This window comes from Leptonychotes weddellii, chromosome 8 (assembly GCF_054177405.1).
Source record: "Leptonychotes weddellii isolate Sample4059 chromosome 8, ASM5417740v2, whole genome shotgun sequence".
NCBI classification, from domain to species: Eukaryota; Metazoa; Chordata; class Mammalia; order Carnivora; family Phocidae; genus Leptonychotes; species Leptonychotes weddellii.
Window position 1 is genome coordinate 101,893,215 of NC_138376.1, and position 12,213 is coordinate 101,905,427.

General features: G+C 39.7%; 1 protein-coding gene across 1 annotated transcript; it reads left to right on the top strand.

Moving 5' to 3' along the window:
- Window positions 1-9,690: 9,690 nt before the first annotated feature.
- Window positions 9,691-10,933, top strand: TAAR9 (trace amine associated receptor 9). Its single transcript, XM_031022518.1, is given in 3 exon segments — window positions 9,691-10,292; window positions 10,499-10,767; window positions 10,770-10,933. Coding segments are annotated over 3 exon segments (1,035 nt in total).
- Window positions 10,934-12,213: the final 1,280 nt, after the last annotated feature.

Sequence of the window (12,213 nt, forward strand, 5' to 3'; positions counted from 1 at the left end):
CATGCATATATGATCAATTAATTGATGACAAAGGAGCCAAGAATATACAATAGGGAAAAAATAGCTTCTTCAATACATTGTGTTAGGTAAACTGAGCAACCACATGCAAAAGATTGAACATAAGACCCCAAACCATAAAACTTTTAGAAGAAAACATAAGGAGTAAGCTCCTTGGCATCAGTCTTGGCAATGACTTTTTGGATTTGATGCCAAAAACAACAAAAGTAAAAATAAACAAGTGGGACCACAGCAAACTAAAAAGCTTCAGGACAGCAAATGATACCATCAATGAAATGAAAAGGCAACATATGGAATGGAAGAAAATATTTGCAAATCATATATTTGACAAGGGGCTGTTATCAAAATATACGAAGAACTCATACGACAATAGCAAAAAGACAATCCAATTTAAAAATGTGCAGAGGATCTGAATATACATTTTCCCAAAAAAGACAAAGATGCAGGTTCATGAAGCTCTGAATATCTCTAATCATCAGGGAAATGAAAATCAAAACCTCAACGATATATCACCTCGCTCCTGTTAGAATGGCTATTATCAAAAATCAAGAAATAACAAATGTTGGTGAGGATGTGGAGAAAGGTAACCTTCATGCACTGTTGGTGGGAATGTAAATTGGGCAGCTACTATGGAAAATAGTACGGAGGTTCCTCAAAAAATTAAACAAAATCACCGTGTCATCCAGGGATTCTACCTGTGGATATTTATCTGACAGAAGCAAAATTGCTAGCTTGAAAAGATATCTGCACCCCTGTGTTCATTGCAGCATTATTTTCAATAGCCAAGACATGGAAAGGACCTAAGTGTTCACTGATAGATGAATGCATAAAAAATTGTGGTATATATACAATGGAATATTATTTTACCATTAAAAGAAGGAAATTCTGCCATTTGCAACATGGATGGAACTTGAGGGCAGTATGCTAAATGAAATAAATCATATAGAGAAAGGCAAAAACTGTACAATGTCGCTTATATGTAGAATTAAAAATAAACTTGTAGATACAGAGAACAGATTGATGGTTGCCAGAGGCAGGGGGTAGGAGGTGGGCAAAATGGGTGAAGGAGGTCAAAAGTTACACACTTCCAGTTATAAAATAAATTAAGTCTAGGGAAGCATGGTGACTATAGTTAATAGTGCTGTATTGTATATTTGAAGGTTGCTAAGAAAGTACATGTTAAAGGTTCTCATCACCATTATGTTGTATGCCTAGAATTAATACCAACTTAATGTCAGTTATATCTCAATTAAAAAAATATGGCGTTAAGGATCAGAATGAACGATTATTGAAGATTGCTTTTAAAAAGTGTAAATGTGGGACGCCTGGGTGGTTCAGATGATTAAGCGTCTGCCTTCGTTCAGGTCATGGTCCCAGGGTCCTGGGATTGAGCCCCGCATCGGGCTCCCTGCTCAGCGGGGAGCCTGCTTCTCCCTCTCCCTCTGCCTGCCGCTCCCCCTGCTTGTGTTCCCTCTCTCTGATAAAAGCACACTGAGAAGCCTTTGACTTCAGATAGCTTACAGAAAGAGTAGAAATCAAAGACACAGGTTCCTTCAAACCCTAGTTCTGCCACTGCCACTCTGTGGATTCGGGGAAGTTACTCAAAGCCTCTATTTCAGTTTTCCCATGCCAGGTAGAAAAGATAGTATTACCTCCTAGAGTTGTGCTGATTAAATAAGTGAACAACATAAAGCTGCTTTTATGAGAGTGCCTCACACAGGGTTCGTGCTTAGCGAGCATTAGTTCCCATTCTTGCTGGAGTTGTGGGCAAGAAAAAACACCATGCTTTAGGAGGGACCTCGAGAGGAGGTGGTTGCAGTCCTGGGCTGTGAGGGAGGGAGAATGACCATCCTTTCCTTTGTCTTCTTATCCTTACCCCCTCACTCTATCTCTGCTCATCCCATTTCCTTTCATCTCACACTGTCTCATCCTATTTTCTGTTGGAACATTTCTTGGGTTTAACTGAAGTTCCATGATCAATGAAAAGGCTAAACAAAAATGCATTACAGCTTTCTGTTTGGTAGATTATTGTGAAGTTATTAAGGAAATTCAGTGAGCAGGGAGGATCTTAGCTGTGTTAGTTGGAAGAAGACCAAGCTGCTCTTCATAAGGCGTCTGGATCCTATGTATAAATGGAACCATAAAACATTGGGGGGATCTGTGGGGAGTCAGTGAAGGGCATCTTGGGGTCCTTTATCTTACCTATCACAAACACTGCAAACACTGTAAACTTAAACTCGCTGTCAATAAAAAGTGAAAAGCACCAGAAACAGCCACACAGTTACAAATCCGTGGATATATATAACCTGTCCTTTTATATAACCTGTCCTTTTCTTATGCAAGTGACCAACTGAAGCTCAGAGAGGCTGGAGAGGTGTGCAGGGTCACGGAAATGGGAAACTGAAGTGCCACTTGTCCTTACTAACTCAATTCAGACTCTCCGCCTGGTAAATGCCATCAACCAGGCTCTCCATAGGGTGCTCCGGTCCACCGCCTCCTTGTCTCTCAGAGTACTCCTCTTCCCTCTTTCCAGAGTTCTTATCTCAGAGCACTGTTTACTTGGCCTCTCCCAAACTAGACTATGAACTTATTCAGGCTAGGGATTGTGGCTTTTAGCTGCATTCTTAGCACTTAGCATAGATAACTGGCACTAGAAGGTGCTCAGCAAGTGTGAGTGGAATGAACAGAACTGTATTTTCTTTTTCTTTTTTTTTTAAGATTATTTATTTATTTATTTGCCAGAGAGAGGAGAGAGAGCAGAAGCAGGGGGAGCAGCAGGCAGAGGGAGAAGCAGGCTCCCTGCTGAGCAAGGAGCTGGATGCGGGACTTGATCCCAGGACCTGGGGTGATGACCTGAGCCAAAGGCAGAAGCTTAACTGACTGAGCCACCCCGGTGTCCCAGACCTGAATTTTCTGACCTAAGTTTAGAGTTCTGTCCTTGATAACTGTGCTAACTCCCCTGGAGCAGTGTTTCTCAAAAAGGAGCCTGTAGAAGAATGACAGAACCAAATGGGATGCTTGGTTAAAAAAAGCATATTTCAGGTTTTACTTCAGCGGTAGAGATGAGAACTTCTGGGTGTAGAGCCTGGAGTTCTTAAGAACCTCAGGTGATTTTAATGAAGACCAAAGTATGAAAAAATTTTCTGTTTCTATGGAGGGGTGGCTTGGAAGGGAGAGAGTAGACAGCCACCTAACTGACATGCTTTCAAAGTGTTTGGTGTGGGGTTTATTTTTGGGGGAAGGGGACTAATTTTGTGGGGAGAAGGAGCTCATTTTTAAATAGACACTTCCCTTCTGGGCATTTACCTACTTAGCTTTTGTTTGGTCAGCCCAGTATTGTTCAGAGTGACCACTAAGGGGCAGCAGAGTATGGGTAAAAATACAGAATCATAAAAATACAGAGTCATAAAACAGAATGGCGATATTACCTTTGAAATAGTTCAGTAAGAAAGACATGCCAAGAGATAATGAGTTAATACGCCCCCTCCCCTTCATACTTTTACTTATTATTTTGGGGTTCTTATTTTCAAGCATAATATATTATATATGATATGATATGATATGACATGATATATTATTAAGTATATGATTTCTAGATTATAAATTAAGTTCTCTCAAAACCAAGAAAATAGTGTTTAGAAAACAGCTTCTTCTTAAAATCAAAGAAACTATCCCAACTGAAGGTATGTTTGACACCGATAAGTCAAGAAAGGGAGATTAAATTGTTGGAAAAAAACCCTATAATATTATTTGAACTATGCAATGGGAAATATTGTATCAGTAAGATTTTGGTCAAGAAAGAGTCTAATAATGGAAATTTCAGAACCATTATTATACCTAATTTGTTCTATGCTCCATAAAATAAATCCAACATCTTGGAAAATTTTATTCAGGCCGTAACATGGAATAGTAAAGTCATTCACGGACTTGGAATTTTACTGTGTTATAGTGACACTTAGGAGATGCCTGACACATAGTCGATTCGTAATAAATGATCATTCCCTTAGCACTGTTAGTTCTCTCAGTGATTGAATAGTATGACAGTCCTCCAAAACACTTTCTAGTCTTTTGCTTCTACATGGATCTATCCATTTGTCCACTGGACAGTTCCCAGTTTGACTGTCCATAGGCATCTCAGCTTCAACAAGTCCCACCTCTCCCTGCCCCACCTCCTACCCAAACTATGTCCTCCGCTGGGTTATGTAGCCCCCCAAGCAAGGAATCACCCTGGAATTCTCATTCTTTTCCACTCATAACATTGAATCCATTTCTAAATGGTTCATGCAGAAATTTGGCTCATTAGAAAGGTTTAGGGTAGATGCCCACATCTCCAGGAAGGCAGGAGGACCAGGTTCAGAGAGGAAGCAAAGGAAGATTCCACCACAGGAACTTTCATTCTCAGCTGACCTCTGCCACATTGAACCCAGGACAACAGTACCACCACTCTCGGGACTCCACCACAGCTGCTGTGAAGATTCTGGCCACCTGAGTTCTGAGTGGATACGTGCGTTCACACTTCAGCTGGTGGTATAGGGAGAGGGTTTTGACACGGGTCTTGATTTCCCTTGCTTGGTATCTTCACAATAGGAAGAGTATTTGAATACTGAGCATTCAGATTAATACATGACCTCTACAATCAACAGTCTCTTTTCCCCATACTTAGATTTCAAAGTGCTTCTTTTTCTCTTCTTGTAATATTCCTTATATAACCCAACACACATTCACCTCTTACCCAAGTGGCAACTCAATCCTCCCAATTATTGCTCCCAGCTCCAAGTTCACGATTTCTGGATGACATACAATCCTCTCTCAATAGTCAATAACATTCAGACTAAATGATAAAGTTAAACACCACTAACACACCTTATATAAAGTAGTGAAATAGAGGGAGATAAAAGAAATGAAAAAAGTAATTATACAATACACATTTTAAAACTGAGAAGCTGGGTAAATTAGGTTAAGTGAAACAGTCCCTTTTTCTACAATTGGTCACGGGGATGTGGTGGACATTTGTTTTTTCTTTCTTTCCCACCACCGATTCCATCTTCCTTTGCCTTCAGCCAGGATCTTAGCTTGTTAGGTTTCTCTACTCAGTGGCGGTGCTTCATTTCTGAGAAAATGGAGGCTTTAGAAATCCTATCTTTATTGGACTAAGTTATTCCTTTAACATTTGCCACTGGTTCAAGGGTTCCAGCCATATCCTCTACCGTGCTCACTGCCCAGCACAGCCGAGGCTGATTGCTGCAGCAGCAAATACCCTACCCTCCTTTTATGCCTGGTTGTCTTAGGAGCCCAGTATGAAGGACACCTGGGTGGCTCAGTTGGTTAAGTGTCTGCCTTCAGCTCAGGTCATGACCCCGCGGCCATGGTATCAAGCCCCCAGTGGGGCTCCCTGCTCAGCGGGGAGTCTGCTTCTCCCTCTCCTTCTACCCCTTTCCTGTGCTCATTCTCTCTCTCTCAAATAAATAAATAAAATCTTTAAAAAAATAAAAAATAAATAAAATAAAAATGAAGATACTAAAGGTCGAAATTTTCAAAATTGCTTTTTGCAAAAGAAAGTTTTTATTTGGAAAGCATTTTAAACCCACAGAAAAGCTGTGCAAAGTTGTACGAACCACACTTAGGTACTCTTTACCTGGGTTCACCTATTAAACTTTTGCTCTATTTGCTTTGACATTTGTTCTTTTCTCCAACTTTATCAATGCGTGCATGTAATTTTTTTTTCTGAACCATCTGAGATTAAGTTGTATACATCACAGCCCTTTAGCCCTAATATTTCAGTAATTTCATACTGACTCAATACTTTTACCATCTACCATTCATATTCCAATTTTGTCAACTGGCCCAGTAATATATTCCATTCAAAGATCACATATTTCTTTTGATTGTCTTGCCCTTCTGTCTCCTTTATTCTGGAAAGGTTCTTCAGTCTTCTATTACAAAAATATTTTTGAAGAATATAACCTTCCCCCTTTCCACCTTTTAAAAATAGAATGTTTCTCAGCTTGGGTTTGTCTGAAATTTCTTCATTAGATTCTGGTTATGCATTCTTGGCTGGAATACTATACAAATTTTAGGGGCGCCTGGGTGGCTCAGTCAGTTAAGTGACTGCCTTCGGCTCAGGTCATGATCCTGGAGTCCCGGAATCGAGTCCCGCATCGGGCTCCCTGCTCAGCGGGGGGTCTGCTTCTCCCTCTGACCCTCCTCCCTCTCGTGCTCTCTGTCTCTCGTTCTCTCTCGCAAATAAATAAATAAAATAAAATAAAATAAAATAAATTTAAAAAAATACTCTACACATTTTATTGTGTGCTACTCAGGGCATCCCTCCAGAAGCATATGTAGCCATGTTAATTGATGTTAATTTGATAACCACAGATGATGTTAATTTGATATGCAGTCAAGGCTTGATTTCTCCACTGGATAGCTACTATATTTTTCTTTTGCAGCTAATAAGCAATCTCTAGGAGATGGCATTTTATACCATATAAATACCTGACTCTCATCAAAATTCCCCTCTCATGTTGTAAGATGTAGCATCAATTGATAATTCTTGCTTTAATCAATATTAATGCGATGCTTCCAAAACTATGATGTTCCAGCTTTAACACTTTCCCCATATATAATATCAGTTGTGCTTGGTATCCTACTGTAAGGAAGAGCCCTCCTTTATCTATTATCTATCTATCTATCTATCTATCTATCTATCTATCTATCTATCTATCATCTTCTATCATTAGTATGGCCTCATGGATTTCCCCCCTCCACTATATAACCTTTTATTCTCTCTCATTATTTTTGGCACTCAAATTATCCCAGTTTTTGGCTAGTGGGAGTCTGTTCAAGTTAGCAACAGTGTCCTTGTAAAATGTCAGCATTTAAAAAGAACTCTTAGCTTCTGATATAAAAATATATTCCAGTTTCTTCCTGTGCTTTTCTTGTCCCATTGCTTGGATGAAACATTTCTTGGAGAAGCTCTAGTTCATTTTACTGGTGAAAAGTATTAAACACCAAGATGTGGGTCTTAGGAGTGCTCATTACTTCTCAAGTGTCTTTGCTTCTAGGGAAGGACACGTTTTAAGACCTTCTGTAAGACTGAAGTCTGCTATTCTGGAGCCCAAGGATGAGGATCAGAGGAAGGGCTCAGGTTTTTTTGCGCAATAGCAGCATTACGTGGGCACCAATGAAGTGAGGAGTTCGACAGGTTGAAGAGACAGTATCCTTTACATAGACACTGAGACTTCCAGGCAGGACACCATCTATGGTGGCAGTGGTGAAGTTCTTTAAGTCAGACTGGGAATAAGATAGGAGATGTGGTAGACTTTATCAGGAGAGCTGAGGCAGAAGAAGAAAATACGGGGTTTATTAAATGGTGATTTTATTGGGTAGACTGACCTGTGAGCGCATGGATGCACCCATGTGGGGATCCCAAGAGTAAACACGAGACATAGATTTATGCCATCAAACCAGTGAAGGCCTAAGTAAAGCACGAAACTGGGAAATAAGCGTAAAAATGATTTGATTTAAAATTCACAGAATAGCAAATCCTGAAAATACCATGGGTGTATACACATTCATCACACACACACACTTACCCCCACACAAACATTTAAAATGTACAGACTAGTGAAATCTACTACCTAGGGAGTATCTACACCTAGGTGTATGCATATAGCTTTTCTAGGATTCTGCACTTTCAACAAAGGTCAGACCTATGGTATGGGATAAATGACAATCTAAGTACTCCAGTCTCTAGTTCAAAGATTGAGATTAAGATTAGATGTAAGATTATACTTTTTCATGGTTAAATAAAGTAAACATTAATTATTCAACTATTGTTTGGTGAGCTCTGCAAACTGTTTTAAGATTGTGCATCTCAGCACCTGCACCCCAATGTTTATAACAGCAATGTCCACAATAGCCAAACTATGGAAAGAGCCTGGATGTCCATTGACAGATGAATGGATAAAGAAGATGTGGTACATATCTACAATGGAAAACTACTCAGCCATCACAAAATGAAATCTTGCCATTTGTAATGACATCGATGGAAGTAGAGGGTATTATGCTGAGCAAAATAGGTCAATCAGAGAAAGACAATTATATGATCTCACTCGTATGACGAATTTAAGAAACAAAACAGAGGATCATAGGGGAAGAGAGGAAAAAATAAAACAAGATGAAATCAGAGAGGGAAACAAACCATAAGAGACTCTTAATCATAGGAAACAAGCTGAGGGTTGCTAGAGGGGCAAGGGGATGGGGAAACTGGGTGATAGACACTAAGGAGGGCACCTGATGTAGTGAGCACTGGGTGTTATATAAGACTGATGAATCACTGACCTCTACCTCTGAAACCAAAAATACTATGTTAATTAATTGAATTTAAGTTTAAAAAAAATGGAAGAAAAAAAAAGATTGTGTGCCTCAGGATAAGAAGAATAACCCTCAAATACCTAGAGAAACAAATTTTTTCCCTATTTGAACTTTGGGTGATTTAGCATGAATCCATTCCTTTCAGGATCAGTCTAGAAATATCCCTCCAGTGTACCCAGAGGGTACCTACTTCTCTGGGCTAAGTTTAAAACTATACTATTTTTTATTTTTTAGGAATGGGGAGGTGAGGACCTAGGGGAGTTGTTGCTTATTTTAATCAATCTTATTGATTTTAGACACCTGAAATTGGCCATTAGCCTGGAAAATACTTACACACAAATTATATTAGTATCACTTTGTAAGAGAGTTCTCCAAGTCTCAAGCTGTCCAAACCATGAGTAAATAAAAAGGGGGGGGAACCACCCAAAACTCTGAAAATATAAGCAATAGAAGAACGGTATTACCCAAATAACTTTGGCAAGCTACTATGAGTAAATCTTTCTTTGGTCTTCACATGCTATTCTCAAGGGATTTTGAGGTCATAATTTGAAGGGGATGCAATTTATTTTTTCCTTCTTGAAAAAATGAAGAATAGTTTGTCATTACTGCTGAAGTAGCCACTCAGGGGAGATAACTTCATAAATATAACTCAACCTTTGGTAGCCCAATTATTTTTCAACTCAGGTGATTATAGGCGAGATATCCAAAGGTAAAGTAACACAAAAATGGATTGTCTAGTGATGAGCCAATTACATTCTAATATATATTAATCTATATCTTATGTGTGTATATATCATTGGACGAAATGCATTACCAGTTATTTATGTTGTACAAAATTTGACTATAATTTTAATGACTTTCTGCAACAAGTTCCCATTCTAGATATATTAAAAGTTGGGGGATACTTTTTTTTTTAAGATTTTATTTATTTATTTGAGACAGAGAATGAGAGACAGAGAGCATGAGAGGGAGGAGGGTCAGAGGGAGAAGCAGACCCCCTGCTGAGCAGGGAGCCCGATGCGGGACTCGATCTCGGGACTCCAGGATCATGACCTGAGCCGAAGGCAGTCGCTTAACCAACTGAGCCACCCAGGCGCCCTGGGGGATACTTTTTAGAAAGATCAAGAGGTTATAGTTAATATGCAAAAAAAAAATTGGTGGGAAAGTTACTAGTTTTCATTTTAACTGGAGGGGTTTCTTTTTTTCCCCTCCCAGAGGCTTTTGAAATTCACATCTTCTTGTTTTAAATTGCTGACATCGGGAATTTGACAATTTTACAATAATTCCAACAAGAGGGCAATGGTGAGCAGTCTCTCCCCTCCTGCAGCCGTGGAGCTCTGCTTTGAGAACGTGAATGGATCCTGTGTCAAAACTCCCTACTCGCCAGGCCCCCGCATGATTCTCTATGCAGTGTTTGGCTTTGGAGCTGTGCTGACTGTATTCGGTAACCTCTTGGTGGTGATTTCAATCCTTCATTTCCAGCAGCGGCACACACCTACAAACTTTCTGATCGCGTCCCTGGCCTGCACGGACTTCTTGGTGGGAGTGGCCGTCATGCCCTTCCGCGCAGTGAGGTCTGTGGAGAGCGGCTGGTACTTCGGACAGAGTTACTGTAAATTTCATACATGTTTCGATACTTCCTTCTGTTTTGCTTCTTTATTTCATTTGTGCTGTATCTCTATTGATGGATACATTGCTGTTACTGATCCTCTGACCTATCCCACCAAGTTTACTGTCTCGATGTCAGGCATCTGCACTGTTCTCTCTTGGTTCTTTTCTGTCACGTATAGTTTTTGCATCTTTTACACTGGGGCCAATGAGGAAGGAATCGAGGACTTAGTAGTTGCTCTCACCTGTGTAGGAGGCTGTCTGGCGCCACTGAATCAAAACTGGGTTCTACTTTTTTCCTTCTATTCTTTTTTTTTTTTTAAAGATCTTATTTATTTATTTGACAGAGAGATAGGGAGAGAACACAAGTAGGCAGAGGGAGAGGGAGAAGCAGGCTCCTTGCAGAGCGGGGAGCCCGATGCGGGACTCGATCCCAGGACTCTGGGATCATGACCTGAGCCGAAGGCAGCCGCTTAACCGACTGAGCCACCCAGGCGCCCTGTTTCCTTCTATTCTTTATACCCACTGTCGCCATGGTGTTTATATACGGTAAGATCTTTTTGGTAGCCAGACATCAGGCTAGGGAGATAGAAAGTTCAGCCAGCCAAGCTCGGTCCTCTTCAGAGAGTTACCGGGAACGCGTGGCAAAGAGAGAGAGAAAAGCTGCGAAAACACTGGGTATCGCTATGGCGGCATTCCTTGTCTCTTGGCTGCCATACATTATTGATGCTGCGATTGATGCTTACATGAATTTTATAACTCCTCCTTATGTTTAGTGTGGTGTGTTTATTATAATTCAGCTACGAATCCCTTGATATATGCTTTCTTTTACCCATGGTTTCGGAAGGCAATAAAACTTACCTTAAGTGGTAAAGTCTTAAGGAGGGATTCATCAACAATTAATTTGTTTTCGGAGGAAGCAGATATAGATTGACAAGGTGACTGCGGGGATTTCAAAACTAACAGAATTAAGGTCAAATGCAAAATGAAACACTTGGATCTAGAGAAGAAAGTGTGATCATCTGCAAGTAGGAGGATATCATATTCAGTGGTTGTTCTAAAGCATTTGTTGTCTTTATGTGTTTCAGCATTTTTTAGAATTTAGTGTAGACAAAAACAAAAGTTGCTGATTGCTTCCTAGTTACTATTCTTAGTATTCTTCTGTGGTTTTCTGATTTCTATGGCAATTTCTAATAACTTCTCTGAATTTCCTACTTGTTTCTTCAAACAACTGGAAACTTTGTAGTTTCTCCCACGTTCCTTACCGATGTTCAGTTGTCCAAAATACAGAGAGGGGGAGAAAAGAGTTTCTGCCTAACTTGTAAGTTAGATTCTTTGGGGACAAAAATCTTTTTTAAAAATACATTTTGTTTGAGAAGGAAATACAAGATTAAAGTTCTTTACAGAGAATTGAAATGTGAAACTTCCTAGTAATTGAAGATTGTGCAAAAAACTCTGGAACGCCTGCATTTTCTAAACCCTGTCAATGCGTCCTCTCCATTTTATAGAAGCTCTGTTCACCAAGAACATGTGTAATGGTGATGTGCTTACACACTACATCTTGCTTTTGAAGAACATAATTTATTACAGTCAAAATAAGCATGTGGGGCGCCTGGGTGGCTCAGTTGGTTAGGCGACTGCCTTCGGCTCAGGTCATGATCCTGGAGTCCCGGGATCGAGTCCCGCATCGGGCTCCCTGCTCGGCAGGGAGTCTGCTTCTCCCTCTGACCCTCCTCCCTCATGTGCTCTCTCTCTCTCTCTTTCATTCTCTCTCTCAAATAAATAAATAAAATCTTTAAAAAAAAATAAGCATGTGAACAAAAAGACGGTTTCTGTACTTCTTTTTTAGTAATTTGAAGTAAAATAATTTTATAAAAAAGCTACTTCAAATTAACATTTTGTTACTTTTGACTTCTTTCTTTGTACCAAACACTGTATTTGACATTGGAAATATAAAGCTGAGTGACCCAAATATAACCAAGGATTATTTTGAAAGAACAGATACCTCAAACTGGCATTATACCCCTTAGGAATAGCTTCGTTTTTTTTCAGTTGATATTATGTCTTAGCCACGTGAATTTTAATTCATTTTAACTAAAAATATATCTTGACTATTTTAAGATAAAGTAAAAATTTGAGAGAAACCAATAAGGTGATTTGCTTTCTCAATCTTTGATTCACAGCCTTAAGTCTTTGCTTAGGTAGCTGATTTTC